The 20,687-nt window shown below is 41.5% G+C and overlaps 1 protein-coding gene across 1 annotated transcript in view; it reads right to left on the reverse strand.

Annotated features, from left to right (window-relative positions):
- LOC124612259 (proteasome activator complex subunit 4-like) overlaps nt 1–20,687 on the reverse strand; it is a 231,161-nt gene that overhangs the window by 82,798 nt on the left and 127,676 nt on the right. Inside the window, exon 23 of the mRNA XM_047140346.1 lies at nt 11,943–12,138. Coding sequence (XP_046996302.1) covers nt 11,943–12,138 — 196 coding nt within the window. The remainder of the gene's footprint in view (nt 1–11,942; nt 12,139–20,687) is intronic.

Raw genomic sequence — 20,687 nt, forward strand, 5'->3', positions numbered from 1 at the left:
TTTAGTCATCTTCTACGAAGAGAGGAAGTGGACATGGCCCTGATCCAGGAACCTTATTTTATATATATATATATATATATATATATATATATATATATATAAAAAAACAAAGATGATGTGACTTACCAAATGAAAGTGCTGGCAGGTCGACAGACACACAAACAAACACAAACATACACACAAAATTCAAGCTTTCGCAACAAACTGTTGCCTCATCAGGAAAGAGGGAAGGAGAGGGAAAGACGAAAGGAAGTGGGTTTTAAGTGAGAGGGTAAGGAGTCATTCCAATCCCGGGAGCGGAAAGACTTACCTTAGGGGGAAAAAAAAGGACGGGTATACACTCGCACACACACACATATCCATCCACACATATACAGACACAAGCAGACATATTTAAAGACAAAGAAAACTCTTACGACTTCCTCAAATCCTGCCCTGAAATGAGATCCATCCTTCATGAAATCCTCCTCACTCCACCAAGAGTGTCTTTCCGCCGTCCACCTAACCTTCGCAACCTCTTAGTTCATCCCTATGAAATCCCCAAACCACCTTCCCTACCCTCTGGCTCCTACCCCTGTAACCGCCCCCGGTGTAAAACCTGTCCCATGCACCCTCCCACCACCACCTATTCCAGTCCTGTAACCCGGAAGGTGTACACGATCAAAGGCAGAGCCACGTGTGAAAGCACCCACGTGATTTACCAACTGACCTGCCTACACTGTGAAGCGTTCTATGTGGGAATGACCAGCAACAAACTGTCCATTCGCATGAATGGACACAGGCAGACAGTGTTTGTTGGTAATGAGGATCACCCTGTGGCTAAACATGCCTTGGTGCACGGCCAGCACATCTTGGCACAGTGTTACACCGTCCGGGTTATCTGGATACTTCCCACTAACACCAACCTGTCAGAACTCCGGAGATGGGAACTTGCCCTTCAGCATATCCTTTCTTCTCGCTATCCGCCAGGCCTCAATCTCCGCTAATTTCTAATTTCAATTTGCCGCCGCTCATACCTCACCTGTCTTTCAACTTCATCTTTGCCTCTGTACATCTGCCCCGACTGACATCTCTGCCCAAACTCTTTGCCTTTACAAATGTCTGCTTGTGTCTGTGTATGTGTGGATGGATATGTGTGTGTGTGCGAGTGTATACCTGTCCTTTTTTCCCCCTAAGGTAAGTCTTTCCGCTCCCGGGATTGGAATGACTCCTTACCCTCTCCCTTAAAACCCATATCCTTTTGTCTTTCCTTCTCCTTCCCTCTTTCCTGACGAGGCAACCATTGGTTGCGAAAGCTAGAATTTTGTGTGTATGTTTGTGTTTGTTTGTGTGTCTATCGACCTGCCAGCGCTTTTGTTTGGTAAGTTTCATCATCTTTCTTTTTAGATATATTTCTCCCACGTGGAATGTTTCCCTCTATTATATTCATATCATTAATTTGAAGCCAACAATCACGTTTGTTATTGTTATCGTTATTGTTATTGTCACTGTTACATTTCGAAGTCTTTTCTGTCGTCTTATTTCCTCCTTCTGTTTTTGCCAGCAGTTTCACTTTCTATTCACCTTCTCCCTTTTTTACCGTAATCCAGTATACAATTTTATCCCGTCGATATACACTCAATAATACGTAATAGTACGTAAATCACTTCGAAACCATAACCATAACCTAAAAATTTTTTTTCCCGCTTTGCTGCTATAAAATCCACCGTTTCCAGTCCACAAACAGTCCCTTTTAGCTATTAAACAACCCTTTCGGCAGTTTTAATAACTTTTGCTTTATTTCCACTTCCGTTTTTCTCACATCACCGATCATTTTTAGCCGCTTCCCACAGGTTTTAACGTCATTATTTCTTCATCAAACAATTGTTAGCTTCATTTCCATAATCTGCCACCACCAAACCACTCCTTTTAATACATCCTCACGTAATTTTTCGAAATTTTCCCGAATTTCTCCACCCTTTAACGTGTTTTGGCGGCAACACAACCACCTGACCTTTATGCACATCATTATCTACCTACACAAGTTCACCACAGGATCAACATAGCCCAGCCCTAACCAACCCTTTTTCGCCTTTTTTCACACCAGATCTCCATTTACTTTCTAATTTTACCTTTATCTCTCCCCATATATTTTTTCATATTTATTTTCATTTTCATTTCAGCCTCGTGTTCCACTTTCCACCTTCTAGTACCATGTCACCCTCACAACACCTTCACAACGACCCCATTAAGTTTTATTTACATTCCCTCCGCAAACATGCCTTCGCCCTAGCCAGATTACACTCCCATATTTTATTTTCTCAGGCTTGTCTGACATTTGGCATCACCCCCAAAGGCCTCACACTTAAAGTTCCCATCTCTGGCTGCAACCCTTCTTTCCATCAGTCCCTATACCAGTTCCAAACCAAACAATCCATTGCCCTCACCCACCTAATCCTTCACCTACACATCCACTCAGCCAATCAACACGCCCATCAACTCCTATCCTTTATAAAAATCCTCAATCTTTCCTCTCCCACATCCACACCTGTTGTTCAGAGCATCCTCCTACAGGCCAACCGCAAATTAGAACAGCATGCCACCCTCCACCTTAAAAAACTATCCAATCTCCTGGTTTCCCACCTCCGGAAAGGCAACTCACTCACCCTTCACAACCTTTCCAGCAAACCTCAACCTCCTCTCATTGCACACAAACCCAGTCTCTCCCATCTACTCAATCTCCCACTTCCAGCTCCACTCCCTCCAAAACCTCAAAATTCCAATCAACGCAATCTGGAACCACAACACCCCAATTCCGTAGTTAACCTTTCCTCCAAACCTCTCTCCCAATCCGAAACCTCTGTCCTATCCAAAGGCCTCACCTTCAGCCCCACTCCCAGATTTAACCAAACAGCCCTCGTCAAAGATTTACTGTCCTACACCCGTACTCTCTGCTGGAAATATCACTTTGCCACGAAGAAAAATGATCCTAATCCTACTCCTAATGATCCAATTCCCCAAGACACTATCCAAATTGAACCATGCCTGGAACAGTTCCGTCCTCCGTCACAGCGGGACCCACCTCCTCTTCCTCAAAATCACCCTCTCCTAACCTTCCAGGAATTTCTGACTTCCAGCCTTGCCTCTCAATCCTTCTTAAAAAACCTTAATCCTACTCCCAACATCACCACTGCTGAAGCCCGGGCTATCCGTGATCTGAAGGCTGACCGATCCATCGTCATTCTTCCGGCGGACAAGGGTTCCACAACTGTGGTACTTGATCGTCGGGAGTATGTGGCTGAGGGACTGCGTCAGCTTTCAGACAACACTACTTACAAAGTTTGCCAAGGCAATCCCATTCCTGATGTCCAGGCGGAGCTTCAAGGAATCCTCAGAACCTTAGGCCCCCTACAAAACCTTTCACCCGACTCCATCAACCTCCTGACCCCACCAACACCCCGCACCCCTACCTTCTACCTTCTTCCCAAAATTCACAAACCCAATCATCCCGGCCGTCCCATTGTAGCTGGTTACCAAGCCCCCACCGAACGCATCTCTGCCTACGTAGATCAACACCTTCAACCCATTACATGCAGTCTCCCATCCTTCATCAAAGACACCAACCACTTTCTCAAACGCCTGGAATCCCTACCCAGTCTGTTACCCCCGGAAACCATCCTTGTAACCATTGATGCCACTTCCTTATACACAAATATTCCGCATGTCCAGGGCCTCGCTGCGATGGAGCACTTCCTTTCACGCCGATCACCTGCCGCCCTACCTAAAACCTCTTTCCTCATTACCTTAGCCAGCTTCATCCTGACCCACAACTTCTTCACTTTTGAAGGCCAGACATACCAACAATTAAAGAGAACAGCCATGGGTACCAGGATGGCCCCCTCATATGCCAACCTATTCATGGGTCGCTTAGAGGAAGCCTTCCTGGTTACCCAGGCCTGCCAACCCGAAGTTTGGTACAGATTTATTGATGACATTTTCGTGATCTGGACTCACAGTGAAGAAGAACTCCAGAATTTCCTCTCCAACCTTAACTCCTTTGGTTCCATCAGATTCACCTGGTCCTACTCCAAATCCCATGCCACTTTCCTTGACGTTGACCTCCACCTGTCCAATGGCCAGCTTCACACGTCCGTCCACATTAAACCCACCAACAAGCAACAGTACCTCCATTATGACAGCTGCCACCCATTCCACATCAAACGGTCCCTTCCCTACAGCCTTGGTCTTCGTGGCAAACGAATCTGCTCCAGTCCGGAATCCTTGAACCATTACACCAACAACCTGAAAACAGCTTTTGCATCCCGTAACTACCCTCCCGACCTGGTACAGAAGCAAATAACCAGAGCCACATCCTCATCTCCTCAAACCCGGAACCTTCCACAGAAGAACCCCAAAAGTGCCCCACTTGTGACGGGATACTTTCCGGGACTGGATCAGATTCTGAATGTGGCTCTCCAGCAGGGATACGACTTCCTCAAATCCTGCCCTGAAATGAGATCCATCCTTCATGAAATCCTCCTCACTCCACCAAGAGTGTCTTTCCGCCGTCCACCTAACCTTCGCAACCTCTTAGTTCATCCCTATGAAATCCCCAAACCACCTTCCCTACCCTCTGGCTCCTACCCCTGTAACCGCCCCCGGTGTAAAACCTGTCCCATGCACCCTCCCACCACCACCTATTCCAGTCCTGTAACCCGGAAGGTGTACACGATCAAAGGCAGAGCCACGTGTGAAAGCACCCACGTGATTTACCAACTGACCTGCCTACACTGTGAAGCGTTCTATGTGGGAATGACCAGCAACAAACTGTCCATTCGCATGAATGGACACAGGCAGACAGTGTTTGTTGGTAATGAGGATCACCCTGTGGCTAAACATGCCTTGGTGCACGGCCAGCACATCTTGGCACAGTGTTACACCGTCCGGGTTATCTGGATACTTCCCACTAACACCAACCTGTCAGAACTCCGGAGATGGGAACTTGCCCTTCAGCATATCCTTTCTTCTCGCTATCCGCCAGGCCTCAATCTCCGCTAATTTCTAATTTCAATTTGCCGCCGCTCATACCTCACCTGTCTTTCAACTTCATCTTTGCCTCTGTACATCTGCCCCGACTGACATCTCTGCCCAAACTCTTTGCCTTTACAAATGTCTGCTTGTGTCTGTGTATGTGTGGATGGATATGTGTGTGTGTGCGAGTGTATACCTGTCCTTTTTTCCCCCTAAGGTAAGTCTTTCCGCTCCCGGGATTGGAATGACTCCTTACCCTCTCCCTTAAAACCCATATCCTTTTGTCTTTCCTTCTCCTTCCCTCTTTCCTGACGAGGCAACCATTGGTTGCGAAAGCTAGAATTTTGTGTGTATGTTTGTGTTTGTTTGTGTGTCTATCGACCTGCCAGCGCTTTTGTTTGGTAAGTTTCATCATCTTTCTTTTTAGATATATTTTTCCCACGCGGAATGTTTCCCTCTATTATATTCATATATATATATATATATATATATATATATATATATATATATATATATATATATATATATATATATATATACTTCACGGCGAAATGGCTTGATGAAGGAAGCATGAAGGAAATAGGCCTAGGCTTGTCTTCCTTACGAGGACAGTACCGTATTTACTCGAACCTAAGCCGCACTTTTTTTCGGGTTTTTGCAATCCAAAAAACCGCCTGCAGCTTAGAATCGAGTGCAAAGCAAGCAGAAGTTCTGAAAAATGTTGGTGGGTGCCGCCACAACTAACTTCTGCCGTAGAATATATGTAGCGCTACACAGGCATGCTTTGTAGGCACAAAGATAATTACTGGCCCAAATCCTCTGTGTCATTAAAAAAAAAAAAATTAAAAGAAGAAGAAGAAGAAGAAGAAGAAGAAGAGAAGGTGTGGAAGACGAGCTTTTTTTTCTCCGCCCCAAGTTTCAACCACAGCATTTTCATATATTATCCAACGAAGTAAATACTAATTCCGTATTGTTCATCTTCAAATGTAGCAGCATTTCAATGTAAGACGAAAATTCGACTGGCAAGACTGTTCGGGATGTTTGTCAATATGGCCAACGCTATGTTCTGAATTTTTTCCTACCTGTGAGAAGAGATGGTTGCTAATAGGAACTTCTATGAAATGTGAATCACATGCAGTATTCTCTTCACCATAAGAATAATATGAATATAAACATTTTGCCATGTATTGTTATGTGTTTGCTGCTATCTCATTTAAATCCTGTCTGCCTAATAAACTACGAAACTAGAGTGAGACAACAGCAAACGTGGAAGAATATACATATCATTTCATGTCTATATTCCTATCATTCTTATGCCTAATAGTGATACAGTCAGAAATGAAGCACAGCAATTGACTAGATTTTTAAATCTAAGATGACTCTAATTTCTGTGCAGAGTGTAATGAACTAAAGAGGCGCCTGCAAAGATTTTTAAACGGAGAAAAATTTTCGCTAAACTCTTGTTCAGAACATCTTCTATCATACTCAGTCTATTATTTGGTTCTTGTTGATCATTATCAAAGAAATCAGCAGTGTAAGTAACAACAAATAGCAGTCTCTTGCCATTGTTTCGCTTATGAGACGATTCTTCTCTCTCTTTTTTTTTTTAAATTGTAAGCGGCGGTAGTGCGCACAAAAGCAAGCCATGCCGCGAGCTGTGACAGGCCGTAAACATCCACTGTCAGAATGTAACAAACAATGCATGACACAGTACAGTAATGCATTCTCAGCTTAGGGTGACGTACACACCTATAACAAAGAAAACGGCACTTATCAGATCAAAGAAAAATAAGCAATCAATTCAAACCAGACGAAGCACATGAAAAAGGAAGGGTACCCTATAAATATGGACAGAGCCCCTGACGCATAGCAATGGCTACCGGGTAAAGTTTAACTGCTAAGGTTACGACTCGAATCTAACTACTGTAGCTGTATCGTCATTCATTCGACCTAAATTGTGTCTCGTATTACAATGGACCAACTTTGTTTCGATTTGGAGATGCGGCCTAAAACTTCTCTCTCCCCTTAAATTTCGAGTCTCAAATTTCAGGTGCGGCTTAGATTCGGGAAAATTTTTTTTCCTTGATTTTGAGTCTCATTTTTCAGGTGTGGCTTAGATTCAAGTAAATACGGTACTACTCCTTCACAGGAACTGGAGGACTGGTAGACAGCTGCTCACAGCACAAAGAACAACTATTTATTGGTTCTGATGCCAATGCCAACAACCCTCCCCCCCTTTTTTTTTTTTTTTGCAGCCAACAGCCATGTTTCTGTAGCCACAAGCGGAAAAAGATACTACTCAACTGTGCATGCGCACGATTCCACTCGTAACTGCTAAAACAAATCTAATGTTAATAGTTGTGATGTCATGCTCATCGGAGGCAATTTGTTGTTACGAAGCATTGCATAGTCTTCCTAAAGCCTTTGACACATTTTGCTGTTAGCAGACACTTGTATGAGCACTGTGTTTGTTGCTGTATATGGCGTATTTTAAGTTTTATTTCAGTTTTTTCTCTCGTTCACGTTTTATTACTGCAGTATTATTCTGCAGTAGCAGGATACAGTAATATCCTTTCTTAGAGTATTGGTTCTTACCAGTCAAAATTACAAAAATTTAACTGAGAACAAAAGCAATGAAAAATTCCCGGGTTTTTCCCGGATGTCCCGGGTCGTAGACACCCTGGTATATGAGACCAGCGAGTGAGATGCAGGACATGCTCCTCAAGACTCATTTCCCTCAATGCACTCTGGCAGACAACAAAGACCAGGAGTCAGTCCCTGAGAGACACTGGTTTACAGGTAATCAATAAGAAACTGGGAACCTGAAAGAGACAGTGTTGGTTTAAAAAACATCCAGTGGCTAATGGGAATGTTTCAACCATTCAAGTCACCAGGTCCAAACACAATTTTTCTAGCTCTAAAACAACAGGCTGAAGGGGCTTTAATTAGATTCCTACACAGACTCTTTAGTGTCAACCTAACAGGAAGATGGTTCAAAGGTCATCAGCCCCCAGACATAGAACTACTTAAACCTAACTAACTTAAAGCATACACATCCATGCCCAAGGCAGGATTCGAACCTGCGACCATAGCAGCAGGGGGGTTCCGGACTGAAGTGCCCAGAACCACTCGGCCACAGCAGCCAGCCTAACAGGAAGAATCATTACTAAATCTTAGAGGACAATTAAGGTGGTTGTCTTTCCAAAGCCAGGGAGAACTGATCATGCCAGGGCTTAGGATATGACATCGATCAATCTGTTTCCCTTCTCTGAAAGACATTAGAGAAACTGGTTAATGTGTGTGTTAAGGAAAATAGATTAACTAAGTTTCCTCTACATATAAACCAACACGCATATTAACTGAGTAAATCATGTGAAACAGCACTTCATCTCAACTTGTTCGGAAGGTGGAAAAAGCTCTACATTTTCAAGAAATAGCTCTCCGCATCTTCCTGGATATCAAGGGGGGCTTTTGGCATTATGACCTTTGAATCCATGATTGGAGGTGCAAAAGAGCATGGCACTGATACCACCGTATGAAAGTGGATTACGACCATGCTAAGTAGAAGAAAGATGGAAGCCTCCATGATGAATGAGAAAATGGTGATCAACCACCACCAGAGGGGTGGGGGGTGTCCACAAGGATGGGTCTTGTCACCACTACTGGGAAACCTTGTGCCTTGTGGTGAATGAACACACTGAAGAGTTAAATACAGGATGTCCCACTCAAACCTCCATGATTTCAAGGACCCAGGAGAGAAAAAACACAGTAGATACTACAATGAAAAATGCACCACATTGTGGAGGATCTCAAAGAATTTATATTCCTGCCTCAGAAGTGCCAAGTGTCGTCACAAGAGTGCAGCACGGTCACATGAAGGGAAAATGGCAACTCCACAGTAGCCCTCGCAAGCAGTAGTGTGGTTTGCAGAAACAAAATTGCCAATTACTGTGCAAAGAAATTATCGTTATGTGTATGAATGTCATCTACCTGATGCGAAAACAATTAAGGAATGGTATAGGAAGTTTCTGGCAGCAAGAAGTGTTCTGAAACATTCTGGCAGTGCACATTATGGAGTTTCAGAAGAGACAGTGGAGGACATCAGACAAACATTTCTCAGAAGCCTATGTAAGTCAATTCGTCAAGCATCTAGGCAACTTGATGTACCTCAATCAACATTGCATCGTGTAGTTCACCAGCGTCTTTGTATGTGTGCTTACAAAGTGCAAATTCTGCAACATCTGACGCCGAACGACAAACCACACTGACAACAATTTGTTGCGGATATGCTGCAGCGTATTGACATGGATGCCAGCTTCCTGGAAAGATGTTTATTCTCACATGAGGCAACTTTTCATCTATCAGGAAGCGTTAATAGGCATAGTGTTTGGATTTGGGGTTCACAAAATCCGCACGTTGTCGTTGAACATGTTTGTGATAGCCCTAAACTAAACGTCTGGTGCGGGCTAATGCACGACAAGATTGTTGGACCATTCTTCTATGCAGAACAGACAGTGAATGGGTCAGTGTATCTGGACATGTTGGAGCAGTTTGTGTACCCTCAGATACAAGACTTGCAACCCAACATCATTTTTCAACAAGACGGAGCTCTGCTGCACTGGTCAATGGCTGTTCACAAGTTCCTGGATAGGAAATTTCCCAATCGTTCAATCGGACACGGAGGACCCACTGCCTGGTCACCATGTCCACCTGACATTACACTGCTTGATTTCTTCACATGAGGATTTGTGAAGGACCGCGTGTATGTGACCAAAGGGAAGATATTCCTACATTGAGGCATTGTATCACTAATGTGATTGCAACAACAACAGAGGAAATGTTACAAAGAACTTGGCAAGAAATTGAATATAGACTCAATATTCTTCATGTTATAAATGGTTCACATGTAGAGGTGTATTGATGATAAATAAATAAATTCTCTGAGATGCTCTACAGTGTGGTGTATTTTTGATTGTCGTATCTACTGTGTTACAATATTCATGTTGGTACAGCCCGAAGAAATTATGTCTAATAAGGAACTAATAAATGGTTTCCTCCTCCTCCTCCTCCTCCTCCTATTACTACTACTACTACTTCTGAAGGGAACCAACTGGCTTTACTAGAATCATATCGAATGAAACTGCACAATAAATAGTGGGCTAAGACCATTGTTGTTTCTGCCTCCCCACATAAACCAAATCAAGGCAACACACACACACACACACACACACTCTCTCTCTCTCTCTCTCTCTCTCTCTCTCTCTAGAAAGAAACATTCCACATGGGAAAAATATATTAAAAAGATGCTGTGACTTATCAAGCGGGAAAGCACTGGTAGAAACAAAAAAAATCTATCTACCAGCGCTTTCCCGTTTGGTAAGTCACAATATATATAGATGCTGTAACTTACCAAATGGAAGTGCTGGTATGTTGATAAGAGACAATAAAACACACACACACACACACACACACACACACACACACACAAATTTCAAGCTTTTGAAACCCAAGGTTGCTTCATCAGGAAAGAGGGAAGGAGAGGGAAAGACGAAATGATGCTCTTTGCATTTACGTATGTCTGCCTGTGTCTGTATAAGTGAGGATGGATGTGTGTGTGTGTGTGTGTGTGTGTGTGTGTGTGTGTGTGTGTGAGAGAGAGAGAGAGAGAGAGTGTGTGTGTGTGTATACCTGTCTTTTTTTCCCCCTAAGGGAATCCACTCCTGGGATTGGAATGACTCCTTACCCTCTCCCTTAAAACCCACATCCTTTCATCTTTCCCTCTTCTTCGCTCTTTCCTGAAGTGTGTGTTTGTGTGTTTTTTATTGTCTCTATCAACATACCAACGCTTTCGTTTGGTAAGTTACAGCATCTGTGTTTTTAGATATATTTTTCCCACGTAGAATGTTTCCCATAAGAAACAATGTACTGTTTTGACCTAAGGATACAGGGGCTTCTCATTTTAAAATATGGGAATGAAATTCTTATTTGGACATACTGCAAATGTACTTAATACCTCAGCTCTTAACAATAAGCAGGATGTTCTCTCCAACAAATATGAAAATTGCATATGAATAGAATGGTACAATTCCAACAAATCAATGTGGTCGAATATTTGCTGGTTGCAGATGGATTTTCATTTCTCAAAATTTCTATACTGTGCTGATTAATCTCACCAACAGACAGATTACTGACTGACAAAAAAAAAAGTAACAATCTGAAAAACACTGCCCACTTTAACACTAACCAGACTGCAGCACTATATCTGCATCGTATGTCGTGGTCCAGCGAGCTATGTGTGGCTTTCAGTTACACAACCTTAAGATCAGATAATATAAAGAAGACAAAAGAAACAAGACACTACCATTTAAGAAATTTCCAGGTCAGTGTTACCCTGAACTGTGTTTTTCTAAGGATTCCAGTGTCTAAACAAATCTTGATCATTCACAGTAATTTCCAGTAATTAATATGGGCAGCAACTCATTTTCTACATTCATATGAACCAATCTTCTATGAATTTTTATGTCCTTCACAAATCTGCTGTGAGGAAGAAAAAGTTTGGGGCTGAAGACTGAATTACTTTGTGTAGTAATAATAGTTTTCCCTTTTGCCGGAGCCCTTAAAACCATTTCTCCTACCACTCCTATGAACTTTACATTCCACTTATTTCCCAAAACAAATCTAAACATTTCTAATGAACTGTACTAAGTTGAGTGTAATGTTTCATCTGCAGCTATAAGTGAGGAAAGAAGTTTCATAAGGTGGAATACTGAAAGAAATGGAGTGGAAAGAAAATTTGTTAATGTATAGCAATGTTGAACTTCCGACCAAATAAAATCACCACAATTGCGTGAAAACTATATCACATAAAAATTATTGTCACAACTGATTGCAAAACAACATTTTTCACGAAAGAAATAACTGACTTATTTTACCTTGAACATAATGAATCTGTAGCCATTAAATTTGTCCTTTCCTTTCTTTTCTTCAAGTGCTAAATATTTAACAAGCTTGTCAATGTTTCCTTGTGAGGAAAAGAAAATGTCAACTTCTTTTTCTCCATCACTTAATTCTTCATGTGATCTACTGAGACTGGGTTGATCTGAAGATGGAGCATATACTTGCAGTTCCCTGGAACAAATGTCAAAAGTAAAGAGTAAATATGAAACTCTCTCCTGTTCTTGTAACTTTCCCCTTTCTTTTTTCACACTTCATAAAAACTGTCCTAACTTGAAAACTGTAGTTGTATGACCCTACATCACTAGGGGTACCAAATATCTGGCACGACATCATGTCAGCCAATGTGATGCCATTACCCAGAGCGTGCTCATCATTGTGAGCACTCTCTGACGACAGCACACCAAAATTGAGCATATAAGCTGGCCGAGGGACCGTCTGCCTTGTGATGCAATCTGAGGTGTATTCATGAATGTGGTATCAGTTTGGGTAAGGTGTTTATATTGTGGACTCTAATTATTGCAGGCAGAACTTTGACATGACATTGGAGTGGACTTTGCTTTGCTTTGGAGAATGGACTTACAACAGTTTGCACTGTTTCTGCAGAGCAGCTGGTGTATATCTCTTGTTGTGAATAAACCCCAGTTAGTCATCACCAGTTTCATGTGTAACTTGGCTTTTCCAAAAAGTAGTAATGACTCGGGACCCATGACACAAGCAAAACAGACTTTGGAAATCTTTGTAATTAAGCAAGAATGCAGGTTTTTAACCATGGAGTACTTACAGCAACTACTAAGGTGAACTCCACAGGGTTATCAGGAACTAACGACCCTATATTACAGGCAGTGCAAGCATTAGTGAATGTATCCAGAACACCTTCTATGTCACCCATGTTTCGGCTTTTCCACCATTTAATGAACAACATGAAGAGTGAGATGCTCACTGCCAATGAGTTCAGTTATATTTTTCAGCTTCTCAAATTTCTGATTCGGAGACACTGAAAAGGTCATGCTCTTGTCACCTAATACATAAATTGTAGCCATTAACGAACCCAGCAGAACTTCAGTTGTCTTGAATATTTTCTTTGTTGCAAGAACATTTTTCAACAACAAGTTGGTTACTGCAGCAGGTTTAGAATTCTGGCACCAAAAAATTATATCGCTCCTGCCTTAAGCCTGTGTATTGGGAGAATGACTTGTGCGTGCACAGTGACAGACGGCCTGAAGTGAGTTCAGTTGAGTACGTAGTTCTAATTTTCATCTGTCAAAGGACAGCGGTGGACAGGACTAAACAGAAAGAACTATAATGTAGTTAAGAATTTTGACCACCAGAGTCCAGTAGTGCAGAGACACATTCAAGAAACTGGTCAAGAGAATGTTTTTGTGAATTGTTCTCTTTACTTCATGAAGGCTTTTTTGTTTATTTATGTTTGTACATTTCTGTATATGATTTTAGCAGTGTGAATGACGCAAGAAAGTAGTCTAAAGTAAATATGTAGATCATTGTTTTACCGATGAACGCTGTACCAACTAGTGCGAGAAAGTTTTAAGATAGTGTGAATGCAGACGAAGGGGAATTTTGTATTGTAATATGTTAAGTACGTTTACGGTACAAGGAAAGCTAATTGGAGTGCAAATGAAAATAGTTAATAACATAAAGTATAAACAAAATATCAGACTGTTAAATACTTATTTCGAGAAAAGTACAGTTAGAAAGTGCGCTATTTGTTGATTGGTTAGTCATGAAAAGTGCAGACTAATGCGGGAGAACAAAGTTTTTCTATTGGACTTAAAGAAAACTGACCAATCAGAATGGAGTATTCTTCGTGTGTATTCTCTCTTGGATGCATAGAATTCTTATAGCAGTCTAAGGAAGTCAGAGCCCAGCCTTTCAATGGTATGGTCGTGTGTAGTATGTGCTCCAAAGGAAGTTACAATTTGCCAGTCTTAGTTGTGTTACATGTTTCAAAAGTGTTTTAAAGTGAAGGTATATGTATTCCTGTGTGTTTTTTTAGGAAGTACAGATTTTTTAAGTAATTTTGTGTATGAGAAAAGATAGTAATTCCATGTGACATGTTGAACAGATCTGCAACTAAAAGCTACAGTGCAATAGACACCGATAAATTTAATAACATGGCAAGCATTTTCATACCAAAGTTTTGCCAGTATTTCTACCTTTCATTCAAAATTAAGACCTTTTCCCAATTTTTAGAATAGTACCATTGTATGCAGCCTGGTGTGAGTTGCAGTACGGTACGTTTCTGCTCGGTTTTCCTACCGGCGATCTGCTGCAACAAGTTCACAGGTAGGTGCACATAAAGGATGAACATAACTGTGCCGCTGCAAGGGCCAATCAATCTTACACAGATTTGGCTGCCTACCAACATGGGTTAAGTAGGAACTGCAGTTTCGAATGTTTTTGCAGGTAGAACTAAACAGTCTCTTTAATCAGGGAAGTTACAGTGTGGCTTATACCCGACTCACAAGTGAGAAACCTTATATTGAGGAAATTGCTTTACTTCTTTCTCTGAAAGAAGTAAAGCAAATAGCTCAAGCCCGTAGAACTACTCACACAGCCCAAATTTTGTTTATGACTGAAGAAAACGTGGCAGTAAGCTCACCAACACAGATCGTGCGGGTTGTCACGACATCTACAGTGGGACCCCCCACTGATCCGTAGTGCACACCGGCAGTGACTGGCCACATCAAAAACAGTACCATTGCCCCTATTTGATGGGCAACACATCACAGGTACAGCAAAAAGAGACATTTGGAGAGGTATGTTTTAGCAGTTCTGATGCAAATACAACTTACTCTACAAAACTGAACCATATGAGTACAGACTTGTCAGAATGCAGTCATGAAAATGTACTTAGATCTGTTCATTGGCAAACATCCTATGAAGTTACCACTGGACATGAGTGCTTATGTGTCCTTGCTTAAACCAATCCACTTACTTAAATTTTGGGCCATTGGATTTGCAGGCAGCGAAGACATCTTTCGGCACATAGAAGCCATCAATGCCTCTCAATGCCTCTGGTAAGAAAGGTTCCAGTTTTACTACCAACCACATCACTCGTCCGGCAAATTTTCTGGTGGCTGCTGAACCAAAAGTGGACAGTGTTTTTGGAGTAGACTCTTTCCACACTTCTGGATTTACGGTTCACAATACAGTGCACACAATGAAATTCAAAGGGCCTTGTGCCATCTCTAGGATTCGCTGTGATAGAAATGCTCAAACTTCTCACTTGGCTTAGGGACACCAACTGATGTCAAAGATCACATAATTCGTAAAGCAATGGCCGTCCTACATGTCTTCAAAGATTGCCCAGTGCCCTTGGCTTTAAAGATGACTTCAAAACAGATATAGACAGGCTCACTCACGAAGGCCTATAGTCAATGGGCCACTCATCTGGTAACAGCACAAAAACTCAACAGCACCTAAAGTTCATAAATTTAGACAACATAGTCTATGGAGAACAGTGACCTGATGCAATAAACAAATATTACTGTGATCTTGATGGTTCATTCTAACTTAATCACCTACAGTATTTGTGGTGATTTTAAAGTAACGATATACGCAGAAGCTGAAGTGAAAACTTTCCTCTAATGACACTCTGCAAAATTAGACAACTCCTTATAAAATTAATGTCACAGAGGCATATTTTCTAAACAACATCACAGGCTTACCTAGCACTAAATACACCACAGCGGCTTTACTGCTATCATTAATTACATTTCAGAATCTCTTTTGCCTCTGCCATGTTTTAATAATTTATGGATCAATGAGTACAAGGTATTCCCAAATGTGGCGCATACATGACTGTATTTTGGTTAATGTTGCAACCTCTGACGATCACTTTCAAAACCCTGAGCTTCTGTTCAAAAAACTGGAAATAAGAGCGTTTAAATGCAACCTACGCAAGTCGTCTTTCATGCAATCTGCTCCGACTTACATGGATACTATCAGCAAATGTGCTTCAAACTGAGTTATTAGTAATGAAGAAATAAATTAAAATGTCATGTTTGATGCAGCAGTTTTGCTGCATGAATAGTGAAAATACAGTAAGCGATAAACCTTTATCCTTTCATCATTTCATCATTTTGTGGGGAGTGTCAGGGAGAAAATATTTTACAAAGATTTGAAATTGTGTGCACAGTTTGTCAAAATCACAGGTGCTCTCATTCTCAAATAATGGATGAAGATATCTGTGTATTTCCTTGTGACGCATCGTGCTTCTTTTTCATCCCCACCACCACCCATCCCTTTGAGAGGTAAGCAGTTCTTCACAGAAAGTGCATCATTTTTGGTACAATTTGTCATAACCAAATTACAGAAAACATCATATTGGTGGTTAAAGAATCTTTGTATTTGGTTGTTTTCGTACTATAACTTGCTTACTAGCCAAGTATGCCATTTCAAAGCAGTGGCACGTTGAAGATTTATCAAAAACGCATCATTCTTGGTATGGTTTGTTATAATTAAATGTCAGTTAATGATGAATCAACAGTTAAATTCTTCTGGATATTGTAAGATAGTTGAACGTAATGCAAGTTCATGTGGTGTATTGGATAGAGGAGAGGAGCTGTGAAGTCACATGTTCTTGTGATGGCTAAAATTCTTCAGTGTATTGTACCATGTCATTGTATAAAGTACTTTAATTATAAACTGTAAAACTTGACCTGAGGACAGCCATTGTAATGTGGTTGAAATGGCGGTTTTACAGTTTATAATTAAAATATTTTATACAATGACTAGGTAAAGTGCCCAGAAGAATTTCAATCATAATAATGCCAGCTACGGAAGCCTGCTCAGTTGCGTCAAAGGTTGTTGGTTTGAGTCCCGCTCTCTCATTGCCTCACCTTCACATTTTTTAAAAGATTCTGGGACTTTCTTATTAATTTAAGAAAAGAAAATTCTGTAATATTTAATGTTATGTATATACTGTATTTGAAATTATGAATTACTTCGAAAAGAGTGACCTATTGACATTTTGTGAACAGGGATTTAGGAAACATCGGTCTTGTGAAACACATTTAGTTCTTTACTCACAAGAAGTGTTGAGTGCTATCGACAAGGGATTTCAAATTGTTTCTGTACTTCTAAATTTCCAGAAGGCTTTTGACACTGTACCTCAAAAGCAGCTTGTAATCAAATTGTGTGTTTATGGAATATTGTCTCAGTTATGTGACTGTATTCATGATTTCCTGCCAGAGAGATCAAAGTTTGTAGTAACTGACGGAAGGTCATCAAGGAAAACGGAAGTTATTTCAGGCATCCCCCAAAGTAGTGTTATATGCCCTCTGCTGTGCCTTATTTATATAAACAATTTGGGAGTCAATCTGAGCAGCCATTTTAGGTTTTTGCAGATGAGACTGTCGTTTATAATCTAAAAGTCATCAGAAGATCAAAAGCAACTGCAAAACAATTTACATAAGAAATCCGTATGGCGCGAAAATTGGCAATTGTCTTTAAATAATGCAAAGTGTATGGTCATCCACATGAGTGCTACAAGGAATCCGTTAAACTTCGGTTATACGATAAATTAATCAAATTTAAAAGCCATAAATTCCATTAAGTACCTAGGAATTACAATTAACAAACAATGTAAATTGGAAAAAACACATAGAAAATTTGTGGAAAAGGCAAACCAAAGACTGCATTTCATTGAAAGAACACTTAGAAGATGCAACAGACCTATTAAAGAGATTGCCTAGACTATGTTTGTCCATTCTGTTATGGAGTACTGCAGCGCAGTGCGGGATCCTTACCATATAGGACTAACAGAGTACACTGAGAAAGATCAAAGAATGACAGCTTGTTCTGTATCATCAAGACATAGGGGGACAGAGTGTGACGGACATGATACAGGAGTTGGGGTGGACAGCATTAAAACAAAGGCATTTCTTGTTACGGTGGGGTCATCTCACAAAATTTCAATCACCCACTTTATCCTCTGAATGCAAAAATATTTTGTTGATGATGACCTACATAGGTAAAAACAATCATCAGAGTAAAATAAGGGAAATTAGAACTTGCATGGAAAGATACGGGTGTTTGTTTTTTCCATGCGCTGCTTGAGAGTGGAATAATAGAGATTGTTGTGAAGGTGATTTGACGAACCCTCTGCCAGGCTCTGAAGTGTGATTTGCAGAGTCGCCATGCAGATGTAGCTATCCTTGGTCATGGTTGATTTCTTTTTTATTTTCCTTTTATGTTTCGCATACCGCAAATGACTATTGCTGCTATTATCACAGACTTTGAAACAAATCTTTGCCCTTGACATCACCCAAACCACCTCTATTCTGATAATGTGACAGTGTTTACCTCCTATAACACTGAACAGTTTGCATCCATAATGGGATTAGACACCGCACTGTGCCTTTTCTTACCTGTTGCTTTACACAATTATCTTCTGGGACAATACAACTAAAGAAAATAAATTACTTATTTATCAAAAAGTGAGCAATAATAATACTGAGTAAAGTACACAACCGCAAATCTCTTCAAATCAAGAGGCATCTCCAAAGATCATAGACCCTTTAAGCTTGCTTCCCAATATATTTACTCCCTAGTAATATTTGTAACTAATGATAAAAAATTGTTCCTCCTGTCTCAGATTTATACAATTATATGTTCCTGTTAAATTTTTGCGTGCTGACTTTGGCTCCTTGTATTGATGCTGTGGTTTTCCAAGAGTTTACAGACATAATGCAAAAAAAAAAAAAAAAAAAAAAAAAAAAATTGTGAAAGCCATCATATTAAAGAAATTCTATTCTTATAAATCAACTGATTATACAGATTGGGAAAGAAAAGTTTTCCTTTAGTTGTTTGACAAGAAACAATTTTCTGGGTGCCCAATGGCAAGGTCATCAGTGCCCTTGTGCTTATTAAAACAAACCAATGTGGAGAGGAACTAAAATTGTGATACACTCATGTGCTCGGAATGACCACACATTCTCGCTATCTATTCGACGGCAAGTCCACCAAGTTCCGCTGGTCGGCAAATAAAATGCAGTCCAATAAAATGTGTTGCACCGTGATCTACTAGCCACAGGCACCACACATTGGAAGATTCCCTCACCATAGTAAGAATCCGTGTGTCATAGGACTGTGGCCTATGTGAAGATGAGTAAGAAGGACCTTGTCTCCATTGACATGGCTGAAAGGAAGTACCCCATGGCCGAGTTGTGAACTGGAGGACACGGAGCTTGTTATTGGTCACTGCCAGCATTTCGTCTTCCCTTCGACACATGACTTCGTACCTCAACGGTGAGGTGATAGCATGCAGGGGGATAGCACTCCAAAATAACTGAGGATCACGACACACCTCCTTGGCTGCTTGATCCACCCTTTCACTCCCCGCAATTCCAACGTGCCCAGGTACCCAGCAGAAAGAAACCTCCTTCCCCAGTTGTTGTAGTTGGAGGAGGGCATCCTGGATATTCTAGGTTACTTTCTCTGCTGGGTACAAATGTTAGAGAGAGTAAAGGGCACTCAGAGAATCTGAGCAGACAAGAAATCCAACACTGGGAGAACATCCCACCTGCTACAGTGCTGCAAGATCGCATATAATTCTGCGTCAAAGACAGTAATTTCTGGGGGGCAGTCTGACCTTGAGGACATGATCTGGGAAAAATGACAGTGCAACCAACAGAGCCCCCTGCTTAGACCCATCCGCAAAAACAGCTACATGGTTGCGGTGCTCAGGTAAAATGTCAGAAAATATCACATTAAAAATGGAAGCAGAAGTGCTATCTCACCTGTACTGCGCCAAATCTAAAATCACTCTGGGCCTCTCCAGTAACCAGGGCTACATTATTAACACCCTGGATTTGGAGTCATTCTGGCTCCACACTGAGTGACTCCAGCATACAAATCCCAAATGGCATTGTGGCTCGTGATGGTTGGAAAAAAGGCGCTCCAGAGATGGATGAGCAGCAGTATGGTGCACGGGTGAAGTTGGAGCTGCGAGGAACTTACACACTTGACTCACCATGTGGAGCTGGCGCCTGATCCTGATGGTAAGTAGCAGTTCCCCTGCCTCAGCACAGAGGCTGGGTAAGGGACTCATCTGATAAGCACGCTTGGCTAGCCGAATCCCCTCATCGTGGACAGCATCAATGATCCGTAATTAAGAGAGGGCCTCGCTGACCCACACATGGTGCACCCATAGTCCAGCCACGAACACGTGAAAGCCCAACAAAACTGGAGGAGACGCGCCCTGTCCACTCCCCAAGACCTGTGGCTAAGGCATTTGATGATGTTCAGTGCCTTCAGGTTTCTGGCTTTCAGGTCTCTCAGGTGTGGCAACCATGAAAATTTTGAGTCGAAAATGAGGCCCAGAAATCTCGCGGAGTCTCCAAAACGTAGGATGGTGGCCCTCCAATGCAAGGCCGGTAAATTAAACAGATGACAAGAACAATTAAAATGAACACACACACACACTTACCGCAGAAAACCAAAAACTCATCTCTGCAGCCCATTCCTCTAACCTCTGCACCTTAAGTTGCTACTGACGGCTCTCCATTGCAACATTGGAGGAGGAACAGAAAACAGCAAAATTGTCCACAAATAAGGAGCACTGTAAAGGACTCCTTACTGTGGATGTGATAGTGTTTATGGCTATGGCAGAGAGGATAACCTTTAAAACACTGCCCTGAGGAACACCATTCTCCTGTGCAAATTGATGAGACAGTGTGTCACTAACTCGGGTCCCAAGA

The sequence above is a fragment of the Schistocerca americana genome, chromosome 4, assembly GCF_021461395.2.
Source record: "Schistocerca americana isolate TAMUIC-IGC-003095 chromosome 4, iqSchAmer2.1, whole genome shotgun sequence".
Lineage (NCBI taxonomy): Eukaryota > Metazoa > Arthropoda > Insecta > Orthoptera > Acrididae > Schistocerca > Schistocerca americana.